The 26,023-nt window shown below is 34.5% G+C and overlaps 1 protein-coding gene across 4 annotated transcripts in view; it reads right to left on the bottom strand.

Moving 5' to 3' along the window:
* The window catches only part of LOC127837507 (pre-B-cell leukemia transcription factor 1-like), a 52,236-nt gene that overhangs the window by 6,385 nt on the left and 19,828 nt on the right, over nucleotides 1–26,023 (bottom strand). For all 4 annotated transcript variants that reach the window (XM_052364654.1, XM_052364655.1, XM_052364653.1 and 1 more), the window contains exons 3-7: nucleotides 25,750–25,994; nucleotides 16,010–16,200; nucleotides 12,906–13,041; nucleotides 4,928–5,039; nucleotides 1,996–2,159 (exon numbers count right to left, since the gene is read on the bottom strand). In XM_052364654.1, the coding sequence (XP_052220614.1) occupies nucleotides 1,996–2,159; nucleotides 4,928–5,039; nucleotides 12,906–13,041; nucleotides 16,010–16,200; nucleotides 25,750–25,994 (848 nt within the window). The remainder of the gene's footprint in view (nucleotides 1–1,995; nucleotides 2,160–4,927; nucleotides 5,040–12,905; nucleotides 13,042–16,009; nucleotides 16,201–25,749; nucleotides 25,995–26,023) is intronic.

The raw sequence follows: 26,023 nt of genomic DNA, 5'->3' as shown, positions 1-26,023 counted from the left end.
TTCGATCATGGGATTTTACAACCAGATTAACATCATAAAACATGGCAGGTGCATACCTGAGGGCAACGGACCATTACATCTGCGTTATTGGGTAAATAACCTTGTAAACCGGTATTAAACAATGGTTTCGCCCAATAGCCTTACCGTTATAACAATTACCAGGGGTAGTGCCAATTAACAGTTCAAATATCTACCGCAATGATACTACCCCTTCTCAGTAAAATAACTGTGACAAAGACTAAACGCTTCAAAGTGTGATGCACCCTATTGCAAGTTTTAGGAACAATGAAAAGTGTTAGACAATAACTATCGGAAATAACAATAACTATCGGAAAACAAAGAATTCATAGTTTGCTTTTTTATTGCGTCAATTACAAGTTCATACTAAAGAGTATCAGTACATCACTTGCTCATCTTTGAACTCGTTGGTCAAAGTACAACCTTGTAGTAACTTTCTGTCAAATAAATTAAGCATTTAAAAATATTTAAAATGCAGTGCAAACATATATAACTGTAACTTATACTGTACGGCATTGTATTTTACAAGTGCAAGCTATCACCGGTAGTCGTGGATATAATTGACGCTATTTTCGGACACTTCAATTTTCGACTCTATGTTTTCGGACACCCGTATTTCAAGTTTTCGGACACGAAAAAAATAAATAAATTTTTAAGTGTCTGAAAACATAGAGTAATTACGGTAGTTGCAAAACATTCTTAACACAAGAGCACCGCATAACGGGTGCCACACTCAGCTGCGAAAGCTTGTCAGAATTATTTAATTTTTTTTAGAGGTCACAGTGACCTTGACCTTTAACCTAGTGACCCAACAAGAGATGTGTTTGTCAGAAACACAATGCCCCTACTGCGTGGCATTGAAATAAAATTTCTATTTATCATTTGGCAGGTACAGAAATCATCTCCCTTTAAAGGGGAGGGGGGGGGGGGTTTGGAGGGTCTCACAGTCAATTATGACCATGTCAGACATTATTGACAACCAAGGCCTGTGGTTTAAAAGAGATCATAACCAAAGTTGATCATGTATCTATGGACACAAGTCCACAGGTATGTAATGAACATCAAAGAAATTATAATTATATCATTAAAAAAGAAAAGAAAAATCAATCATTTGGGTTATAAATAATCAAAATAATAAATCTGTACAGTAACTGTGAAAAGAACTTCAATTCTTGGTAAGGAAATATATATGAGATTTATAATTATATAAATTACCGGAACTTCCCTTGAAAATAATTGTCTGTCCATTTAAAGCTTATTACTTCCCTTGACTTTGTTTTTTCAATCCTAGACCTTGAAGGATGATGTTCACCTTGAAATTTTACCACTCAAAATGTGCAGCTCCATGAGATACGCATGCATGCCAAATATCAAGGTGCTATCTTCAATATTTAAAAAGTTATGGCCAATGTTACGTGCTGGCTATGACAATAGCTCGGGTTTTCTCCGAAAACAGCCTCGCTAAAAATTAGTTCTTAGTAAGCGAGCACAGCCCCACAGTGGCAAGGGCGATACACTAATTTTATTGCCGTAACCAGACTGGATTTCAAACCCACAAAATCCCAGATTGACAGTTTGGGGCTCACCAATATATTCTAGCTGGATGCAACATAAACAAAAACCACACAATTATCTGCATCGTGCAACAAGGTCTAGGCAAAACCCTATAAATTATTCATTAGTGCATTTTTACTGGCTTCGTCAGAGAGTTGACAGAATTTCTTGTAGATTCCATATTAACCTAATTTCAGTTAAAAGCAACATCACTCATGGCAATTAAGATTTAAGCCTTTACTTACTCTTTCCCACTGAGAAGCAAAGTCAAAATGGCTATTTTCACATTAAAAGCACCATCACTAATGGCAGTCACAATTCAATCCTATATGACTGCAAATCAAACTTATTTTACCTTCATGACCTGATCAACATCACTATTCACTATGTGCAATCAAGATTCAAGCCCATATCACAACATACCGAGGTGTCCCCTCCACTGGTGTAGTTGTCCCCGTTCATGCCCATGTACATGCCGCCCCCGTTGCCTCCCCCAGGCATGTTGTAGCCCGACGCACCCGGTGGCATGAAGCTAGACTTGAACCCACCCACTGTAGAGGAGTCGTCCGAGTCCCCGTCTCCATAGTCTGCAAAACACGGCAGATACAGTAAATCATTTATGTTCATTGGCATGAGATTTGGTGGTTTTTCAGAAAACGACTTTTTCGTGGACTCCAAAATTCGTAGATTTCAAATTTTGGAAAAAGAATGAAAGGGGATTTTGTGTCTGTTTTTTTCAAATGTGAAATTATACCCAAAAAAGACGAAAATTAATGTACCACCAATGATGATTGAATTAATTGAACACGGCCTTCATAGAATGCTTATAATCATGTCATGAACAATAATTAATAAAGAATTGAAATTTAATGTTAATTTAGGTGGTCTGCTGAATGACTTTGATCAGCAGATTTAATTCACATTTAGCACATTCAAAAAGATGAAAAATATACCTTTTTAATAGTTGCATAGTCAGACTCTCCGTTATAAAATGTGATAATTTGCAAAAAGTCAACTTTATCAATGGTTTTATGGTTGCATCAGATATTAAATCATAAATGACATATGTGAAGTTTTTGCATATAAGCTTTATTTAGCACATGAATTTCTACTTATTTTTTTTATTCAAGTTCACTTTCTAAGTGATAAATATTTTCCCTAATTTAGGAATTGTGTGTTACATTTTCAACAAGGGACAAAATTGTCAAAAAAACAGGTTTTCGATTTGAAAACAAAGTCTGATAAAGGAAGACAATTTAAAATGTGCATTGTTACTGATTGTTCATTGTTACCCACCTTGTGTCAAATTCAATCTATTTTTAGTTGTGGCGACCTTGATTTCAACTGAATCATAAAATACCGATTATATGCACCAGGGAACTTGGTGACAATCATTTTGTGAAAGTTTCATTGAAATCCGTTGAGAAATGAAGGAGAAGTTGCGCTTGAAAGAATTGTTCTGCCCGCCGACATTCACCAATCTAATAACCAGATTTTTCCTTCGGAAAACCAGGTTAAAAATTTCATGAAAATCCAAATTCGTATACTGCTTAAAAGAAGCACTGATCCAATATATCTTCAATAAAAGGTCAACACAGTGATAAAAGAATACAGCAGGCTGCCACTGATAATAGTAAGGCAGCAATCGATCAATAATTTCTTAAGGTAGCGCACCTCTAATGGGCACATATCCAAATATAATCTAATTAATTATTTTCTTAATCAGCATCATTTCACTGAACTACATGCAAATTTGTAGGTAGGCTTTCCATGCTTTTTAAAAAAATATACCGATTTTTTCAAAACCACCCCCACGCTCGGCTTTTGTCCAGTTTATTTTCACCCCTGGGGTATATAAAAGTTCCAAAATTCATTCAAATTTCCAAATATGGGCATGCAGTTGGTGTGTACAGATGCTGTAAAGGTGTTTAAAGTTTAAACAAGATGAAATAAGTATTCTGTTACAGACATTTCTTTTTTACTAATTTTTATCTATGGAAGACCACCATAAAATGTAAGTGATTTCAGCCAAGTAAAAATTGGGTCGGTTAAAAACAAAGTGTCATAAAATTCAAAATAGTATCATTTAAGTCATATTTTAAACTTAGTTTTTATAGAAACACTATATACAGCAAAAATACCAAGAACTAGACAGATGTACCGTTTACTTTTTGAAATAAAAATAAAAATGCAACATGCATGGTTCGTATTTTCAACAGCAAATCACCCAATTTCGCCATAACGTTGTTTTAATTTTAATAATTGAAGAATGAGCATAAAAATTGCACTAATTTAACAATAAATATAGCTTATATGCCATATTAAATCAAATTACGTTAGAAAATAAATAAAACACGTCGGAAAAAAGTATACGTCGTCGGCAGGATTCGAACCTGTGCGGTAATATCCAAAAAGATTTCTAGTCTATCGCCTTAACCACTAGGCTACGGCACCTAATAGAAGGCTCTTCAACCTTCGAAGAAATCGCGGGAAATCATTAGAGGTGCGCTACCTTAAGAATGCTTAACTTATATATTAAGCAAATACACACCTATTTTTGCTGAAATTACAACAAATATTATTTTATCATTAAACTTTAAATATTACTTCAGTTTAAATTTATGTTTCATTAATGAAAAATTGCCAGTTAGACAAAACGTTGCTAAATAATCAATTCAAGAAAGGAAAAGGCCAAAATGAAGGGAATGCTGGATCAACATCACTGCATATTAACATACTTGTAAAACTGTATGAACTTTTTTATTTGAAATGTCGATAAATGAATACATATCATTATGTAATGCATTATAGACATACATTTGAGCAAAAAAAATGGAGAATAAGGTGTAACATGCTTGCCTGACCAGATTTCAAAGTTACTGCTCATCATTCAAGCACACATTTTTTTTCAAGATATAATTTTATTTATTAATTAAAGGGAGGTAATTTCTGTAACTTTGAAAATCTGCTTGTTTTTAGCCTTTACGTGGATTAAGATTTGCACAATAGACTTTCCAATTGACATACTGATAAACAAATTGTTGAAGAATTTCAAACATTACTTTTTGTGCAATAACACAAAAAATGGCAAATTAGTGAAATTACGTACTGGTTCAATTAGAACCCATTTACTAGAGATTTACATAATTATAAACAAATTAGATAACAGCACATATATTTTTAATACTGGTATATTTTCAATACCGGTAAATGACATTCATGAAAATCTATCGGCACATAAATTCTCAATTGTTGCACAAGAAAAGCCCTACAACCTGTGGCTGACATAAAGGCTAAAAACAAAGGGAGGTAAACATGTGAAAACCTTGTCCTGAATCTGACTCAATTATCCCACCATGCTGTGCAGCGGCTGCTGCAGTTTTCGCTGCGTAGAGGTTTGCCTCTTCCTGCGCCTTCCCAATGTTCTTCTTGTAGCGAATGCGCTTGTTGCCGAACCAGTTTGACACCTGCAAGAAGTTGTGGGTAAAAATTAGATTTCGGAATGGAACAGAAAATGCAAGAAAACACACAAAATAATATGTGGAAATGAAGAAAGGAATTCTGATTTAAACAAGGGCTGTTTGTAAAACATGCATGCCCCCCATATGGGCTGTCCGTTGTAGTGGCAGCCATTGTGTGAATACGTTTTTTGTCACTGTGACCTTGACCTTTGACCTAGTGACCTGAAAATCAAAAGGGGTTCATCTGTGAGTCACGATCAATGTACCTATGAAGTGTCATGATCGTAGGCAAAAGCGTTCTTGAGTAATCATCCGAAAATCATTTTACTATTTCGGGTAACCGTGACCTTGACCTTTGACCTTGTGACCTCAAAATCAATAGGGGTCATCTGCGAGTCATGATCAATCTACCTGTGAAGTTTCATGATCCTAGGCATATGCGTTCTTGAGTTATCATCCGAAAACCATTTTACTATTTCGGGTCACCGTGACCTTGACCTTTGACCTAGTGACCTCAAAATCAATAGGGGTCATCTGCTAGTCATGATCAATCTACCCATGAAGTTTCATGATCCTAGGCGTATGCATTCTTGAGTTATCATAGGGAAACCATTTTACCATTTCGGGTCACCGTGACCTTGACCTTTGACCTAGTGACCTCAAAATCAATAGGGGTCATCTGCGAGTCATGATCAATCTACCCATGAAGTTTCATGATCCTAGGCGTATGCGTTCTAGAGTTATCATTCAAAAACCATTTTACTATTTCGGGTCACCGTGACCTTGACCTTTGACCTAGTGACCTCAAAATCAATAGGGGTCATCTGCGAGTCATGATCAACGTACCTATGAAGTTTCATGATCCTAGGCCCAAGCGTTCTTGAGTTATCGTCTGACAACCACCTGGTGGACGGACCGACAGACTGACAGACCGACATACCGACAGACCGACATACCGACAGACCGACCGACATGAGCAAAGCAATATACCCCCTCTTCTTCGAAGGGGGGCATAATAATTATTTTAAAAAATTCAAGAAAGAGGGATATTATTACTAGTTTGATGTTTGAATAGTGTTGTAGCAAGAAGCCTGTTTAGAACACAAATACGTGAACATGTTTGATCAAAGGTTAGGGGAATGGTTTAGCAAAATAGAATAGCACTTTATTTCAGAGCTGTGGACAGACACTTTATGACAAGTTTAACACCTGAAGTCAAATTAATTTATAAGTCAGGTAATAGAAGCAATATTTAATGCACATTATTTAGCCGGTAATTGTTTTTAAATGAATGGAAATGACAAACTGTAGATTATGTTTGCGTATGAGAACCATTTTAGTTTTATTAAAGGTTACTTTTTATCATTGTTTAAATTTTACATCATTAATAAATGCCCAATCATACATAATATATTCAATCAGTAATATTAAATGTTAAATAAAGCCAATGAAAGTTTATATAAGAATACATTTATTTGTATGAATTAATTTTCAGAAATCAAAAGAACTACAAAATCCTCAATTTAACCTTAATTCTGTTCCTATTACTCAATGAATGATTTCATGTACTGAAAGACAGTTGTATGGCTCCTTATAGTAAAAGCTCATGTCAGATGTCAGGATTGAATTTCTGATTGTCCTAAATGTTGCAATAATTCACAGAAGAAAGCCAAACCATGGTCCATTTGTTTTTTGAGCTGCTACAGCAATGGGGTATTGACTGAATGAATGCACAGGGTAAAGGTCACAGAGGCAATACAATTTAAGGAACATGTCATTATGGGACCCATGGACAGATAATTTTTTATGTTGGTAGTTCAGTTTGAATCTAGTGTATCAAAGAAAGAATTGTTAAGGGCATACAAATTTTTCACAGTGAAATCAGATAATGCCAGCTGGATATGTCCAAGGGCAAGGAATTAAACCCACCCCTCCGATTCTGGAATGCAGTGTTAATGAGCAGTTTCATTATGAATGGAATAGCTTGAATGTTCAAGTTAATCTTCTGTGATTTTTGCAATTAGTTTCCTGCTTCAGATTGTGACTCATGGGCATGTCAAATAATGCATTCCTGGCAGTGTTTTTCTCATTCAAGATCAGGTCTGGTATTCGGCCCCATTCCCAATGGAAAAATATATAAGTTTTTCCCCATTTGGGAGCTTATGTTGTTTTATTCTTTTTGGATCTCAATATTTTGTTCATCTCCTAACCATTAATTTCAACCTTAGTAAATATAATACTTAAACACATTTATTCTCAGTTTTGAAGCATTTTTTAGCAAAACAACAACACGTATTTCCCAATTTTAGTCAAAACTCCTTTTAGTCTATCTTAAACGAAAATCTGGTCTAGGCATCATGTGTTGTCCCCGATTAGCAGATGTGGACTGCACAGGCTAATCTGGCACAAAACTTAACACGCTCATTTAACCTCCTTTTCCCTGAACGTGGCTCAAACTAGAGCTTTGTCACAGACGTGACGTATACCCCCACATGCCGCATTAACACAGACTATTTTACAAGCTGTCTTCACAAAACAAGAGAATCTAAATGGTGATTTTTAAGAATTATTATGCCATTATAATTTATGGCCATTTTGACCTTTGAACTCTTGATTTTTTTCGCATGACACGCTGTTCAATGACTGTGAACAAAATTAATGTACAGAGTCATTTTAAAGTCTCACAATGAATGACATAATTATGGCCCGGACAAGCTCATTAAGGGCCATTTTTTCACTTTTGAACTCCAAGTGCGACCTTGACCTTGAAGATATCGACATAATTCTTACACATGACACATTGTCCAATGATTGCGAACAAATGTACCAAGTAATTTTAAAATCTCACAATGAATGACATAGTAATGGCCCGGACAAGCTCATTTATGGCCATTTTTGACCTTTGAACTCAAAGTTTGACCTTGACCTTGGAGATATGAATGTAATTCTTTCGCGCAACACACTGGCCAATGATGCTGAACAAATGTGCCAAATGACTTTAAAATCTCACAATGAACAACATAGTTATGGCCTGGACAAGCTCATTTATGGCCATTTTTGACCTCTGAACTTAAAGTGTGACCTTGACCTAGGAGATATCAACGTTATTCTTTCGCGTGAAACACTGTACAATGATGGTGAGCAAATGTGCCAAATGATTTTAAAATCTCACAATGAATGACATAGTTATTGCCCGGACAAGCTCATTTACGGCCATTTTTAGCTTTGAACTCAAAGTGTGACCTTGACCTTGGAGATATTGACGTAATTCTTTCTTGTGACATACCGTCCAATGATGGTGAACAAATTGTCCACATAATTTTATTATCTCACAATCAATGATAAAGTTAAGGCCCGGACATGCATTTGACCTTTCTTTGAACTCAAAGTGTGACCTTGACCTTGGAGATATGGACAAAATTCTTTCGCGCGACACACCGTTCAATGATGGTCAACAAATATACCAAATGATTTTTAAATCTCACAATAAATGATAAAGTTATGGCCCGTACATGCATTTGACCTTTGATCTCCAAGTGTGACCTTGACCTTTGAGATGTTGACGTACTTTTTCCACACGACACACCGTCCCATGATGGTGAACAAATGTACCAAGTTTTTTAAAAATCTAACGATAAATGACATATTTATGGTCCGGACAAACTTTCAGTTTAAAACACACTAGGTGACCCTGTGACCTAGTTTTTGACAAGGCATGACCCATATTTAAACTTGACCTATACATCATCTAGATATAACTTGTGACCAAGTTTGGTGAAGATTGAATGAAATTTCGGGACAGACAGACAGACCGACAGACCAAGCGACAGACCAACCGACAAAGTGACTCCTATATAGCCCCCATTACCAATGATAATGGGGGTATAATAATTATTTGGCTCCTGATACCAGTTGTAAATACTGTTAACGACTTTTATTGAAGCCGCGGTGATAAAGCAGCCAGTCTTAAAGCATTTATGCCTAGCGTCTAGAAAAAAGGCCTTTGCAAACAGCGTAGACCCAGATGAGACGCCGCATGATGCGGCAACTCATCAGGGTCTGCGCTGTTTGCTTAAAGGAATTTCTGTAAGAAATATTCTAAATATAGAAATAAATATACTAGACATCCCTAATTTTTGAAATAAATTGATCCAATTTAGAAGAATGGGAGAGTCCACTAGGCATAAAGGGGTTAACACTGAGCTACAGCTCTGACAGTCATGATGGATGAGGTTTGAACTTGTCCCATCCACAGAAAACACAATGACTTTCACACAAATCTTGGGATCTCATTGTTATACTTTGGCAAGAGTGGTATTAAATGACATCATTACCCTAAATACCACTTAAATGTTATCATTAGCCTTCATGGGGTAGAATTATTTGGAAGTCACTCTTCTAGATTTAAAGAAAACCAAACACTAGTTTTTTTACACAGATCACCATACATTAGTTCATAATGATCATTAAGTGGTGGAATAATTTTGAACATTATAAATACTTAATAACATAAAAAAAGACAATGCCCTATGCTTTTCAGTTAAAACTTTCATTGGTATAATAGTGTAACTCATTTAAGATTTGTATTTTGTGTTTATCAGTATATATCATGAAATGCATTGAGGAAGTTTGAAAGATAATTTTTTAGAGAAAAAAAATGCTGAAGTAATTTGTATACTTAGTCCATACAAATATACAGAAATTATACCATAGAAATGGAACCATTTGATTTCTCAATTTTCACACACTGTGAAATAGTGGAGACTATAGCTGTTGTTGTTGTATTTAAACAAGCTGTAACAAACATTATGCAGTCTATAAACCTCCCTTATGTTTGACCAGCCATCAGTCAACCTTGTTGACAATATTTTGAAGAAAAAATAAAATCATGAAATATCATTTACATAATTATCATCAAAGCAACCAATTTATGGATGGTGATCAAAGAAATTTGTACAAAAGAGAAGATTTAATGTTCACAAAAAAATGCTTATTTTCAAGTGTAATGCCAAAATATATAATTGATCGTTCAATTCATCAAATATTGTGTCACATTAGCACACACAACAGATCATTATTAGAGGCCATTTTGTAATATAATTATGTTCACACAATTAATCAGAGCATTTGCAATATAATTATGTTCACACAATTAATCAGAGCATTTGTAACTTATCATTTTAACCCTTAACCACTTAAGATACGACGCAGGTGTAATAGCTTAGAAAGTTACATTTAATCAAATACCTTTCTTAATAGATTCAAATTTTATATTCTTCACTTCCAACCCTGAACTGATGAGTAGCAAACAGCATAAAACCTGAACAGACTGCCAGTAGCTTGATTTTATCGATTTAAAAAATCCCAATTTGACCAGACTCCTTTTCCGAATATGGCTAGAAAAACCCATGTGTTCTGATTGTTTTGCATGGCACTTCTCCTAATTGATATCTTTACACCCATGAAGTTTCATGTTGATATCTCATATAGTTTCTGAGATACATCCCTGAAAATTTTGTAATAGAAGGACGGATAAACAGACGGACGAAAAGACCGACTGACAACGCTAATTCTTTATCCCTCCACCTTTTGGCAGGGGATAAAAAAAACTGTCCAAGGCAATTGAAATAGAGTATTAATGTTTTGTCAACACTGAGTCTTATTTTGAAAACTCTAGAACAGGTATTCAGACATAATCTGGGCAAGAAAACATTGATTTCTGACTCTGAATAACAAGGATTCAGCAAAAACAACTTCTGTATCTTGCTTATGTATAACATGCCTCACCTCATGACATGAAAAAGCAATCAAAGTTCAACAGTTGTGACAGTTCAACAACACAAATTTTGACAATGCCTGTATGATGTGATGATGATGGCATGTTCATATGTGTATAAACTTTTTTAATCTCAAAAACATTTAATATAATTTTGATAATGCACATCATTGTTGTGTCATTATGTTAATCTTGTTGAATCAAGAATTATCTGAACATTCTTTAGAATTTAAAAAAATGTTCAATCAACCAAAAAATCCCATTGACCAACTTTGATTAATTTGCAAAATTTTGATAGATTGACTTACATATTGCATGAACAGGTATAAAATAGTGGGTATTACTAGCTTAAGACATTATTGGCAACATGTCTGTTTAATTTATATTATCAATATTGTTTAATTAAGCATGGAATATTAATCAAAATTGGGGGTAAAGTTCAATTGACCAGTATTGACCAGTAATGACCACTTCGGGAGTATTGACCAGGGCGGTTTTAACCTGTAAAAACCGCCTGTTAAAACCGGGGGCGGTCGATTGGTGCAAACCCTGCATGACATTCAAAGAAGTTTCTTCTTCCGTATAATAAAATGTAATAAAACCTAATATCATCCATTACTTAAACATTAATTTGCGCCAACAATGGCCATAAGTGGATTTAAGATATTGCTGGCTCCAGATAGTTGTAATAAACATGTCAACTTAACTGCCTTGCTAATGCAATCACACCTGGGGAAAGTAACTATATACTAGTTGCATGGAAAACAATAGGTCAGAAAACTCATATTGGCCTCTTAATTATGTATACTTTCTGCGAAATATGGATGAAGTGGTGTTTATGAGTCAATAATGATGCAATTATTTTTTTCCTCTTATTTATGTTAAATTTCTGTGAAATATTGATAGTCTTGTTTATATATCACTGTTGCGGAAATTAATTTTATTTCTTAACATTCTTATTTTTTCACAGATAAACTGGAGGAAGTGGTAATACACTGTTATTTCAGAAAGAACTGTTTACTTATATTTTTTTTGGATTGGGACATTTGAATTGGTTTTGCTGCAACAAAATATTTTAGACAAAGGATCAAATATACCAGCAATAAATAATTTAAAGGTTTTTGTACAAAAGTAAGAATGAACATACATTTAAAGGAATCAATTAGCAACAAATTGGGACAAATATGTCTATTATTCAAAACACCTGAAAAAATAATTGTCAAATAGAATAGCTCGATTGATCTTTGATGAAACTTTGAATTTTTTTACAAACTGCATCCCTTGAAGCTTTAAAATTAGGTGTATTTAACCCTTTTCCATTCACAAGGTTGGAAATGAAGACTTTAAAACTTGAATCTAGGAAGAAAGGTTTTTAATTAAAGTTAACTTTCTAAGGGACTAAAAATGCATCAAAATACGTATCTAAGTGGTAAAGGATTAACCCTTTGCATGATGAGAAATTTGTCGTCTGCTAAAATGTCGTCTGCTGAATTTCTAAAATTAACATTTTCTTCGATTTTTTTTCAAATAATACTATTAGAATAGCAAACAGTTTGGATCCTGATGATACGCCACGTTGTGTGGCGTCTCATCTGGATCTAAACTGTTTGCAAAGGCCTTCAAAATTCGGTTCCAGCAATTAAAAGAGTTAAATTGATACAGTCAGAGGGGCCTTCACCAGTTTTTGGACACGCTAATTCTGATGCAGATGCATTTCACAGTAACTCAAAATACGGACAGTATATATGGACAGTGTTCACAGTTACAAACACAAGTGTAAATGTGAGGACAAAAGATAATATAGTTTGGACCAAATAAACAGACAAAAGTGAACACAGTTGATTTAATTGCTAAACGAAAAGCTTGACATTTTCATGAAGAATTCTAGCCATCTTGAGTTAAATAATGCACTTATCAACACAATCTGAAACATTATAAAATTTTCACAGTTTCAGAATGTCAAAAGCGGATTATTACTCAAACCAAATATGAAGTATGGTATACACAGTAAGGGATTTTAAATTCTTCAAACACAAATAATTTTTGTTGTCATTGAGCAATAGGTATAATATGCGTAGGTTGATTATAACACACACCTGGGACACCGTTATATTGCATTTGCGAGCCAATTCTTCTTTCGCTTCTTCGCTAGGGTAGGGATTACTCAGGTGTGAATAGAAGTATTCGTTTAGCACTTCTGTGGCCTGTTTACTAAAATTTCGTCTCTTTCTCCTGTTGTAAACAATTATAAAGAGAAACACAATTGTTCTTATGTTAAGTAAAGAGTAAAAATACCGTACACTTCCTAATGTCGAGCTTGTCATGCGGTTTCAGCATGTTTCAACAAAGTCTGAAACAGAATAACTATGGTAACCATTTTTCACTGGCTGACATTTTGCAAATCTTCACCCATCCTTAAACCACCAAAAACTTTTTAAAATGTTCTTTTGTTGCTTTGTTTTTTAACCAGCCAAACAGCAAAAGATTAACTTCCTTTTTGGTGATAAGTGATGACAACAGCATAAATTAGGAAGTGTACAGTATGTAACGCAAATAATTAACAGACTATATAACACACACCTGGGACACCGTTATATTGCATTTGCGAGCCATTTCCTCCTTCGCTTCTTCGCTAGGGTATGGATTACTCAGGTGCGAGTAGAAGTAATCGTTAAGCATTTCTATTGCTTGTTTACTAAAATTGCGCCTCTTTCGCCTGTTACAGAATAATATATATACAATATTTAAATTTTGATAACTGGAAGAATGATATAAGCTGTGCAAATTTACATTATCATTAAATGAAATGGACAAAACTGACATTCTAAGTGAAGTTCCGATTTTGTTTCACCTAATTATACCATTTATTTTGTTGTATCTTTTTTTAAATATTGAGTTCAATATCAAATGCAAGTCGCAAGACATAATATTTTCAGGAATAGTCAGTAATTTCCACTTTTTTGTTGTTGTTTATTTCTTTTTATAAGTTACTTGGTGGGGTCAGATGAATATCATAAGTTTGACGCACATTAATGCTACAATTTGTATTAATTAATAAATCATCCTTAATGGGATGTCTGATTCCAAAAAGTCTACGATATGAACTGAACATTGAAATGATAATTGAGCACTTAAACAAAAATTATAACAACATACCACACACATTTTGTGCATTTCATAATTGTCAAGTGCACTTGCTGACTTTACGTAAGCATTATAAGATGGGATTAATTCCAACATAAATTATCTCCTTAATATAATTTAAAATTTGGGTAATATGCAACATAAATAGACAATTACTTAACACCTTTGCAGCCATGACAATGATAGCTCCTGTGCGAGCAGAATTTCAATTTTAAAGTCATCAATACATCACGGTTAAACTATGCATGATGACATTTCAATTTATAATTGATATTCATGGATACAAAATCAGAACTTCAAAATAAACTTTTATCAACTTCATCAGAAACACATGCAGTAACTTTAAGAAGTTAAAAAAGTGTTTATTATATTGTATTAACATTATTCATCATGCAGCATAAAAAATTAATTTAGCAATAGTTGCACAGACCACATGAAAGTTGGGAACCACATGGAAGTTGTGCCATTCACATGCTTGAATGGTCTGAATGTTCGTTACGTATACAAGTAAGTTCCCAATTACAAAATCATTTAGAGTTTCTGCCTGCATTTTATGAATATGACATATATCTGTCAAATTGGGTACATATGCATCAGTTTACAATGAGAAAACAAAATAATCAGTTTATATGTAAATAAGACAGGATCCCATCTCTGTGTCGGGTCGTGCCTCTCTCAGACATCAGCTTATATTATAAATAATAATACAATACATCTAGTAGTCTACTTCATTTAATTAAATATTCCTACTGTGGAGTTACAGTCCTTCTATTTGAAAATCTAACTTAACACACTCAGTGATTGGTAAGTTTTTCCCCCCGGGGATTTTTATTTCAATTTAATTGAGGATTGGCATGGAGGGAAGGCTGATTATATTTTTTAGACAGGGATGCAGCATATTTTTGGCTTTATTAATATAAGATGGAGGTCCTTGTCAGGCAAAAGATATGAGCCTTACTCTAAGTAGTTCTGAGAAAACTGGGCATAATGCATGTGCGTAAAGTGTCGTCCCAGATTAGCCTGTGCAGTCCTCACAGGCTAATCAGGGACGACACTTTCCGCTTTTATGGTATTTTTAGTTTCAAGGAAGTCCCTCCTTGAGACCGACAATCAAGTTTAAGCGGAAAGTGTCGTCCCTGATTAGCCTGTGTGAACTGCACAGGCTAATCTGGGACGACACTTTACGCACATGCATTATGCCCAGTTTTCTCAGAACACGACTCATATAATAGTTATAAACCCCTATGTTCCCAGAGAAAGGCTCAAATGTAAGAGCTTCAATGATGATGCATAAATATTGAAAGACATAATCTTTAATCATGACATGCATATTTCTCGCTTATCAGTTCATGCATGCCAGATCTTGAGAAAATTAATGCACACATGAATTTTCTTGGACAGTTTTGACAAGTGTGGATTAAGAAACTATATGATACTTGGTAAAACATTACAGCACAATATCACATTCTGAATTGCCATCAGAGTTGCAATAAATGTTAAAGGACTGTATTTTGTACTAGTTTTACCCAACAACAAAGTCTGTATGAAAGTTGAAATTATAAATGAAACAAGCAAATTCGTTGAATTGATATCCCCCCGCAAAAACAATATATTGTCAATAATTTTGAACTATTTGATCTGTACATTGTCTTATAATCACAACCCTGCATACTCCTCTAACTTCAAATTATACTAATATGTTTAAACAAAAACTGATGCAAAGTTCTTGTAAAACAACATAAAATGATAATGACCACACTAAGTAAACATGAAGAAAATCATATCTTTTTCTTCTAAGAAATTTACATAATTTAACCCTTTTTATGCTGGGAAATTTGTCGTCTGCTAAAATGTTGTCTGCTTTTTTTTATAAAATTAGCATTTTCTTCGATTTTTTTCAAAGAATACTATCAGAATAGCAAACAGTTTGGATCCTGATGAGACGTCATGTTCTGTGGCATCTCATCTGAATCCAAACTGTTTGCAAAGGCCTTCAAAATTTGGTTCCAGCAATGAAAGGGTTAACACCCACAGTAAAATTAGAAGAAAATCTTACCTGGCGTCCAGAAATCGAGATCGGAGTATCATTACAGCCTCACAGGTGCTCTGCTTCAACTGCATTTCGATAGCGGCAAACTTCTTGCGAATGATGCTGACCATGCGTTCTATTTCTTTAGGAGCTATGGGCCTGGTGCGACTCTGTTCGCGCAATAAGTTGACCACGTGTGTTGTGAATTCGCTGCAGGCCTGAGTAAAACACACACCCAAAAAAACAAGTAAATACCTCAGTTATATATTGACATCAGTTATACTTAGCTTTTAGTTATACATACCCTTCAGTTATAACTTGCAATCAGTTATCCTTTGCCATCAGTTAAATTTGTCCATTAGGTATGGTATACTTAGCCTTCTACTATATATTACCTTAAGTTATACTCAGTCTTCAGTTAAACTCAGCCTTCAGTTAAACTCAGTCTTCAGTTAAACTCAGCCTTCAGTTAAACTCAGCCTTCGGTTAAACTCAGCCTTCAGTTATACTCAGCCTTCAGTTAAACTCAGCCTTCAGTTATACTCAGCCTTCAGTTATACTCAGCCTTCAGTTATGCTCAGTTTAGCCCATACAAATTCTGTTTCGAAAGTTCAAAAAGACTATTTCACAAATTAAAATGTGTACAGTTTGGAGACTAACATTAATTCTGTCATCTAGGGCTTATCAAGCAAATGATACAGCAGAACATAGAAATCTGATTTTATATTTTGGTCTCTTTTTTCATATAATATTTTTCACAGACTTAATACTATCTTAATCATGCAATAAGTTTGTCATAAACACAATTTGTTACAGAAGAAAGAATGAGATAGTAAGGGAAAGGAACATTGGACCGAGCCATTGTTAAAACAAGAAATGAAGATCATCAGAACTCGACCCTATACAAGTTTGGAAGAAACCCATGCATACAATTAAATACAAATCTTACACATTCTACAGTATTAGTATTTTGTTATCATATTTCATAATCTTCACTGATAGTTGGGTGATTTGTCATACCATATTAAGTACATTATTTACACCATTCTACTAACTTAAGAAAACAAACACACAAACATGCCACGCTGTGTGAAAAATGTGTCTTATGCCATATTATGCAGCTAATGTACCTTCAAGAATTACCGTCTGTATAAAGTCAGTCAAGGTTTTCGTAGAATCAAAATTGTACATGGCAGCTCCTTCCCAGACAGCGCTAATGCACAGGCTAGTCTGGAGCTGCGCTGGCAGCATATGACTTAAAGACACTTTTTCGCATGAAGTGGCCCAAATACAATTCTTTCAGGGCCTTCACTGCACCAAAAGATTAGCCCTTCAGGAAAATCTGACAATTTCCTTAAAGAATAGAGGGCAAAGATTGAGACATTATATCACAGAAAGTGTTCTCATTTATAATTTTCAGAACCATTATGATTCAGAACTGTTATGATTTTAATATTTAATAATATTAATAACGAGTTTGCATGTTTAAGTGGCAACTGCAAACAAAAATGTGAGAAAAATTATGCATTTTTCTCTCTTGTTCATCCCAGAAAAAAGTGGCAAAATGAAAGCCCTGAGCATGTTTACATCATTTCACCATGGTAACCCAAGCACCTGCCTGCCGCAATCCAAAACATCGATCCACACAAACAGTAGCCTTGTTTGTTATGTCAGTTAAATTATTAAAATTTTGATAATGTCTAAAATTTCAGTAAAATGCCTAATTTGCAACAGCCGATACTTTGGAGATAGTGAAAGGATGATTATTTAAAAGTAATGTTTTGTCCAATAGTAACTGAATAATTAATACGTTCTTCAATAACAGCTTCACACTTAAAAAAATATTTAAAAATGTCGTTGCAATTTCAAAGCCAAATGACACATGACACCCATATAAAGAGGGCCATGATGGCCTTTAAGTGCTCACCTCAGTTTGTCAAAACATGACCTGGTGAACTACTTTTTAGACACATGTGATCCAGATTCAAATTTTAACTAGGTATTACCTAGGTTTTATCAAGATGAACATTCTGACAAGTTTTATCAAGATTGCGACTTAACTGTGGCCTGAATGATGGAATCAATATTTTACCTGGTGACCTAGTTTTTTGGGTGACCTAGTTTTTTGAAGCACATGCCCTAGATTCCAACTTGGCCTACATTTTATTAAGATACAATTCTGACTAAGATTAATCAAGATTCATAAATGAGGCATCCAGATCTTTCTAAGATTTTACCAGATGACCTAATTTTCTGACTCACATAACCAATAATCGCTATTTGGTAGAGCTATTGTCAGGATAAACATTCTGACCCAGTTTCATAAGAAGCTAACATAGATTGAGTCATAAAATTGGCTTCTAGGGGTTAGTAGATTTTTCTAGGATTTCACCAGGTGGCATAATTTCGTGTTGATCTTTACCCATATACAAACTGAGTCTATATATCATCAAGATAACCATTCTGACAAACTTCGTTAAGGTTGAGTCATAAATATAGCTCATAAAGTGATAAGATTTTTCTCAAAGTTTGACCATGTGACCTAGTTTTTGGACACACATGTCCCAGATTCTTGAACAACATATTGGCAATATATCAATTCAGAGCAAGTTTCATAACAATTAGATGAAAAAATGTGGCCTTAAATGCGATAAGAAGCTAAAATTTGTCAACACACTTTAGGCATGGCTGGACATAGGGTTATCACAATAGCCCGCCACCAGACCATCGTGCCAAGTTGATCTAAGAAGTCACATAAACCGATTTAATTCAGACATTCTTTCTGTGTGCATGCAAAGCACTGGACTCAACTACCCCAGTAAAATACAGGCTAACCAATGACACATTGACACAATTCTATATGCCACAGGTAACAAGAAACATATGAGAGACACAAAGAAAAAAGGGGGTTTAATGCACCTGCGTTAAGTGTTGTCCCAGATTTTCGCTTTTTATTGTATTTTGCATTTACAGGAAGTCTTTTCCTGAAATAAAACCAGTTTAGGCACAATGTGTCATCCCTTAATCAGCTTTTATGGACTGCACAGGCTTATCTGGGACAACACTACGCCCATGCATTAAACCCCCTTTTCCCAAAGGCTGTTATCTTTAACATAAATGCCATATGCAGACTGTTAAGATAACCACAGAAATCCCTGCAGACACTTCACCCAATAACCACCAGCACCTCTGCCTCCAAACGTCCTGTGCATTGGATCTTTGCCTCTAAATGTCACCGTTATATTGTGAACCCCTCCATGTACTTTTTAACTTGTAAAGCAATCATGAAACAATTAAACAGTCTCATTACACATTACAAATTTACTTCATCCTAATTAACCTTCTATTTGGATGTCATTAAAAGGTTTACAACTAATAGCCTAATTTTTTAGAAGGTTATATGAAACTTTTTCTTACTAGGCATTATTTGATTTATCAATTATAATAATATTAAAATAATTTACACTTCTATACATTATATAAACAGACTTTCACCAGAAAATCTATGAGTGAAACCCTTTTTTCAATATACTCTTTTGAAATGAGAGGCCAAGGAGTTTTTAAACAGCAAAATGATGATTCAGATATATTTCTGAAAGAACAAGCAAAATACCAGTATGTCGTTGTTAGAAGGCAAACATCCAATGCACCAAGAATGAGTGTAGTGTAACCTCTACCTGATCATATTTAGCCATTTCAGTCTGGTATATGTTGCGAATCCGTGCGAGTTTTGCCTGGTAATCATTATTTTGCAGATCTGTGCCTTCCGAATCCGGCTAAATCAAGGGGAATACAAGGTTTTACATCACAAAGCAGGCTAGGTATATAGTATGATAGCGAAAGAATTCCACATACAACAACAATGCTTTATTTTACAATTGTAATGAGCTTACAGTGATATTAATAGGGCATACTTCTTAATTACAAACACTTTTTTGTGTTCTGCAATGATATCAGAATCTGTGATTCTGAAACTGATTTTTTCTTATTTACTACAAGTGGTTAACCAACACTTGTTTAAAATAATTGCAGCAATTAAAAACTCAGAATGGTTGTTCACCGATGACCCAAAACAGTTTTGCAAATAAAAGTCTTCCATATCGAGCCACGTGTCATTAACCTGTGAATGAGTCAGGCCTTTTTTTGTCACTTGGTGTGCGAAAACTTAATGACAAAGGTGTTAAACCCTTGACAGCTGTCTACCATGTAGGATCATCAATTTATTTTACTGCGAAGTTATTCAAATCAGACGTTTAACCCTCATTCATTACTATTAAGTATCCTTAAGTAACTATTTCATTACCATACCACATCTGTTTTGTTGTAGTAGGGCATCAGGACAACATCTTATATTTTTATACTTATCTAATATTTTAATTATAACTTATGTCCATTATGTCAAAATGCTGCTTTACGTTAGTACATTTTATGTCTTTAAAATTCAGTATTATAAATGTTGCAATCATTTAATTATTCCCAATTATCTTCAATTTCTCTTGTATGATGCCATTTAGAAAACAAATAACCAACACATTTTCAAAGACCGATTTGTGTTGAAACATTCGGAAACAGATTGGGAATCAAAGGCCAATGACCTAGCTTAAACAAAAATAATGCAATATGCGTATCATGCTGCTAGTGTTATGTGCAGAGAGGATTCACAATAAGATGTGTTGCGGCTGTGTTTACATACATACATGTTTACAGCATGAACATTAGTAACCCCAAACTGAATTTGTTTACGAATTTTCTAAAATCACAGAAATTACCATTAAAATATTGTGTGAGCGTGGAAATCCAGACAAAATCATAACCTTGGTGATAAAGGCCCACTTTATATGTGTTGATAACTTGATCCAAATCAACTTGAGTCTGCATGGCACTGTTTCCCAGGGCAATTAAACTTGACACAATGGTCAAATTTATTTTTTGACAATTTTGTGACTTATATAAAACAAGGCTATTGTCAAGCAATATGGTCCCCTACCGGCTCCACAATTGTCAGAAATTCTACCATTTTCAGATTTTTTTGATTTTTTTTTTTGGTTGCCATAGCAACCACAATTTTTGACGTAGGAACAAAATGAAATGACGTGCATAATGTCCATATTGCCATCTATCCATGTTGCAAGTTTCATGAAAAAATATTAAGAACTTTTAAAGTAATCGCAGGATCCAGAAAAGTGTGACGGACAGACAGACTGACAGACAGACAGACAGACAGACAGAGCGCAAACCATAAGTCCCCTCCAGTGAAACCGGTAGGGGACAATAACCAATAACCTTACACCACATCATGTTATGGTTAAACTAAAGCATTGGGGATGTAGAATTCTTTCTTTTGCATTCTTATTGTCTGCATTCAATACAATATAGGTGTAAAATAATTTTCATTTCAGTAAAGAGAACAACATCGCAGAAGTGAAAACATAAATAACAACATTCAACTACCTTAAAACAAAAGTTTTAACAAGTTCATGAGTGTAAAAGAGCAGCATATATACATGTAGGGTCAGAAGGATTTATGTTTCATAAAATAAATTGTCTTGCCAATTTACAACATCTATTTTAAATAATAATCAGCCTTTTGGTTCAAATAAGAACAACATTATTCAAATTAATACTTTAATTTAAATTATATAGAACAAAATCATAGAACTGTCTGTAATTGTTAACCATTCTCAAAGGATTGCTAAATGATCACAAAATTCTCCTACTTTTTGCCACGAGAATCAGAAATAAAATGTCATGTTCAAACTACTTGCAAATCATGAAGTTTCACAAATAATTATTGCTTAAATTAGATCTTGCATTTTTTTACACTGTAGTAAAAGAACAAGCATCATGCTAAAATAACCAAATCACCAAGTGTTTTTGCAATAATCATTCCAATAAATGTACAAACCAATACACCCAGAGCTCCAGATAAAAATTTGGTCAAATTCTTATTTACTCCCTATTTCAAAAATTAATTCTTATTTTACCCCCTATTTATAAAATTAATTCTTAACACTATATTACCAAATAATTTGTATGCATTGTTTTTGACACATCAACAATCCAACATTTTAGTTTATAGTCTTGGAAAAGCCTGGCTTTCTTTTCCGTTTCTTGCTTTCCCATAATCGGACAGCTTTTTCTGGCTCAAAAGACCCCACATCTATCTTGCTCATCTTGCTTTTTTTTGCCTTCTACGCTTCGATACACCGCTTCGGTCGGCCATTTTGATTTTTTATTTAAAACAGTAACTGTCACTTCGGCTTAGGTCATAATGGCATTTTGGTCGCCGTTAAAGTCATATCAAAAATATATATTAAACATTTAATTTTAATGACATTTTGAATAGGTATATTGTTTATTACGTGTGAATAAAAATTACGATAAGTGTAATTAAAAAGGTACAATAAACAGTAATGACTCGCCTGTAATACCAGGAGAACAGAATCGAGACTGTTTGGCCTTTCGACCGTTCTTAAGTGTAGCCCTTCCTAACAGCAAAGTGACGTTGACTTAAAGCTGTAGTTTTAATTGAGCGCCTCGACGAGTCAGAACCGGGATGAAATGTTTACCATATATAATTTGCTACTGGAAGTTTTACGCACGTTCGAAAATGTCGAATTCGTGTTTTATTTTTTCAATGCGTAACTTTATGCAAAGATTTTAAATCTAAATCGTTATTTAAGAAATTTTATTCGTTTTTACGCCTTTACACATGTTATCTGGAGCACTGAATACACCCATCTACTTTAACCCATTTATGCCTAGTGGACTCTCCCATCCTTCTAAACTGGATCAATTTATTTCCAAAATTAGGGATGTCTAGTACATTTATTTCTATATTAAGAATATTTCCTACAGAAATTCCTTTAAGCAAACAGCTCAGATCCAGATGAGACGCCGCATCATGCGGCGTCTCATCTGAGTCTACGCTGTTTGCCAAGGCCTTTTTTTCTAGATGCAAGGCATAAATGGGTTAATTTCAGTTTGGAAAATCACACAAACAAGATAAAACAATACATTTTTCTACATAATTCCTACATATATATGGTTGTACATTTGTTCACATTGAATACTATGTTACAAAATTATGGTTCATAGTATGTATAATAATTTTCAAAACAATGCAAGTTTATCACTTTATATGAAGTTAGTTAAAACAAGTACATATGTTTTAAAGAACATCAAGCAGTTTGTTATGACAAATCACCCAAAGTCACTTCAAGGTTTTACTAGACACATAAGAGCACCAAACCAATACCAATATACTTATGGCAAGGGTTCAGTGTGAAAATGTTCTATCTGCTAAACAATTCTAGATCTGATAATTCAGTTTCAGACTGAGCCCTCAAGTTTAACTTCCATATACCGAGAACTAGGTCCGGTGCTGGTGGCTTAACGGCAAGTAAAGCTAACCAGTGTTTTTTTGTTCACCTTTTTAGGAATGGGGCCCTGGAGACCCTTTGTATTGGGAAAAATAGCTGTGTTCTGACCAAAATTGGGAACAAATGCTACAAAAATGAGAATATAGTGTTTAAAATATAAAAACTAAAAATGTAACTTGTAAAGCTGGATGAGAAATTAACTTAATGTTGATCTAAAACAAATTTGTTTGGGTCTGAAATAAACAGACTGTGACCTTGACTGGCGCTTAAAAGTTTTGAGCATCTGAGCCCATGGTTTTAAAATTCAACTTGCATGCTTACAGTGCCTACACAAATTTTGCTCTGAGCGATCATCATAAAATTGTCTGAAATAGTCCCCATTTAGGTGACCCCTTTTTCTTGTTTGGAAGCAACAAGATTAGCCTGTTCTGATGCTTCTTTCTGTTAACCCTTTGCATGCTGGGAAATTTGTCGTGTGCTAAAATGTCGTCTGCTGAATTTCCAAAATTAGCATTTTCTTTGATTTTTTTTCAAAGAACACTATCAGAATAGCAAACAGTTTGGATCCTGATGAGACGCCACGTTCTGTGGCGTCTCATCAGGATCCAAACTGTTTGCAAAGGCCTTCAAACTTCGGTTCCAGCACTGAAAGAGTTAACAGTATATAAATGTATGGTAATTATTAGTATGCATGATGCTTCTCCTCAGTGATATATATATACCCATGAAGTTGCATGTTGAATCCTTTTAGCTTATCTGAGATATAGCCCTGAAATGTAAGATCATACAAAACAACAAAGGGTAAAAACGCTTATATAAGAAAGTGTGGCGTTTTAGTTCTTGCGCAAGGAACTTCTTCTTATTGATATCTATAAGTCTATGAAGTTTCATCTTGATATCTTGTTTCTGAGATATAGCCCTGAAAAGTTTAATGACAGAGGGACGGACAGACCCCTTCACTTTTGGCAGGGAATAAAAAACATGTCTTTGTATGGATCAGTAATTACTGTGACAAAAGTGAAATTAAGGATTAATTGAGAGTTACTGCGACCTGATTTTGACAGCTGTTATCTTAACAAAAAAAAAATTTACAAAGATTTTAACACCCTTGTTTTTAGTTGAAATACACATTGAATGTCTTGCAAATTTAACAAATACATATTTCTCTTTCTTAGAACTTGTTCTAATAATACCAACTTAACCCTTCAATATTATAAGATTACCACTACGTACCCAGTATTCATTTCCACTGCGATTTTTTCATTCTTCAAAAAGAACCGGAAAACGACACTTTCCCTATTGGGAAAAAACTACATAATTCCCAATTGCTGTCTCAAAAAATCCTAATTTTTTATTATTGAAACATTAAGTTATTTCCTTTATGCAGCTCTATGTCTGCATATAATATGAAGTAAATATAATATTGACGATTTGACAACACTTAGTTATCAATTTAAGAGTACTTTTGAGTCAAAAAATCAGATATGCCTAATTCCCGATCTCAAGACTTCACGATGCAAATTTTCCCAATTTCAGGGTCTTTCGCGCTAAGTTTTCCCAATTTGGCTGGTACTGGTAGTTTTCCCAATTGTGAAAAAAAAATCCCTGGATACATGTACAAACTTATTTCTTAATAATAAATTGCGCAGCAAAATGAGAAGTAAAGGTTAAACACTTATTATGAAAATTATTGTACGAGCCCGCTAAAAGAGAAAGAGCTATTCCACTCTACAGTTTGAAACCCAAGCTGTTAGTTACACAGTACTTACCCACTGCTACGATGTTAACTATCCACTCCACTGTTTACTTTTAGATTCCAAGCATGCTTGTTACTTACTTTCTTGATGATGAATAATTGATAATGATGATCCTCATATTTACAAAGGTTTAAGCAGGACTTTTTCTGAGCTTTGCCAATATTATCAATTTCAACGTTTTGTGAATGTAATATCTAATTCGCTTTGATTTTTCCATTTTATAAAATAACCATAAAACAACCAATAATGGATATGCCAAAAGTCAATTATTGAGGTTTGATCATTTGATTTTTTATCAAAAAGCAAATTAAAAAACTTAAGTCTTTAGTACTGAAATCCATTAACTTTTAACAAAAGCAAACAAAAACAGCTATCTTCTTCTTGGATATTGTAAAGTTTTCACAATTTTGAGAAGTAAGTGACCCAAATTTTCACAATTTAAAAAAGATCATGACTAATTTTTTTTGCAATTATGAAAAGTTTGCCACTCATTTTTGACAAACTATGGTGCTAATTGTCCTTTCACACAGACAGGGAAAAACAACCCTGTACCCAACATATCAATTCAAGCCAAAGAAAGCCCTGCTTTACGGTTACACCACTTCACTTTCAAGGTAACCTTACAAACCTGCTCATATTTCTCCAACTCTGTATGGTAGATCTGTCTAATCTGTGCCAGCTTGGCTCTGTAATCCGAGTGCTCAATGGCGCTATCTGGCTGACCGCCTGATGCCGCTGCCGTCGCGTTCGCCGCTGCTGATGAACCACCACCCTTCTCAGGCCCGGCCACGCCCTCGGCTATCAGCATGTTGTCAAGACGCATGAGCTGCGGGTCCGGGGGTTCATCTTCTTGAGTGTTCCTGATGCTTAATACTGAAATAGCAATCAGGGATACAATTAAC

The sequence above is a fragment of the Dreissena polymorpha genome, chromosome 7, assembly GCF_020536995.1.
Source record: "Dreissena polymorpha isolate Duluth1 chromosome 7, UMN_Dpol_1.0, whole genome shotgun sequence".
NCBI lineage: Eukaryota > Metazoa > Mollusca > Bivalvia > Myida > Dreissenidae > Dreissena > Dreissena polymorpha.
This window is presented reverse-complemented; position numbering and strand designations above follow the sequence as displayed.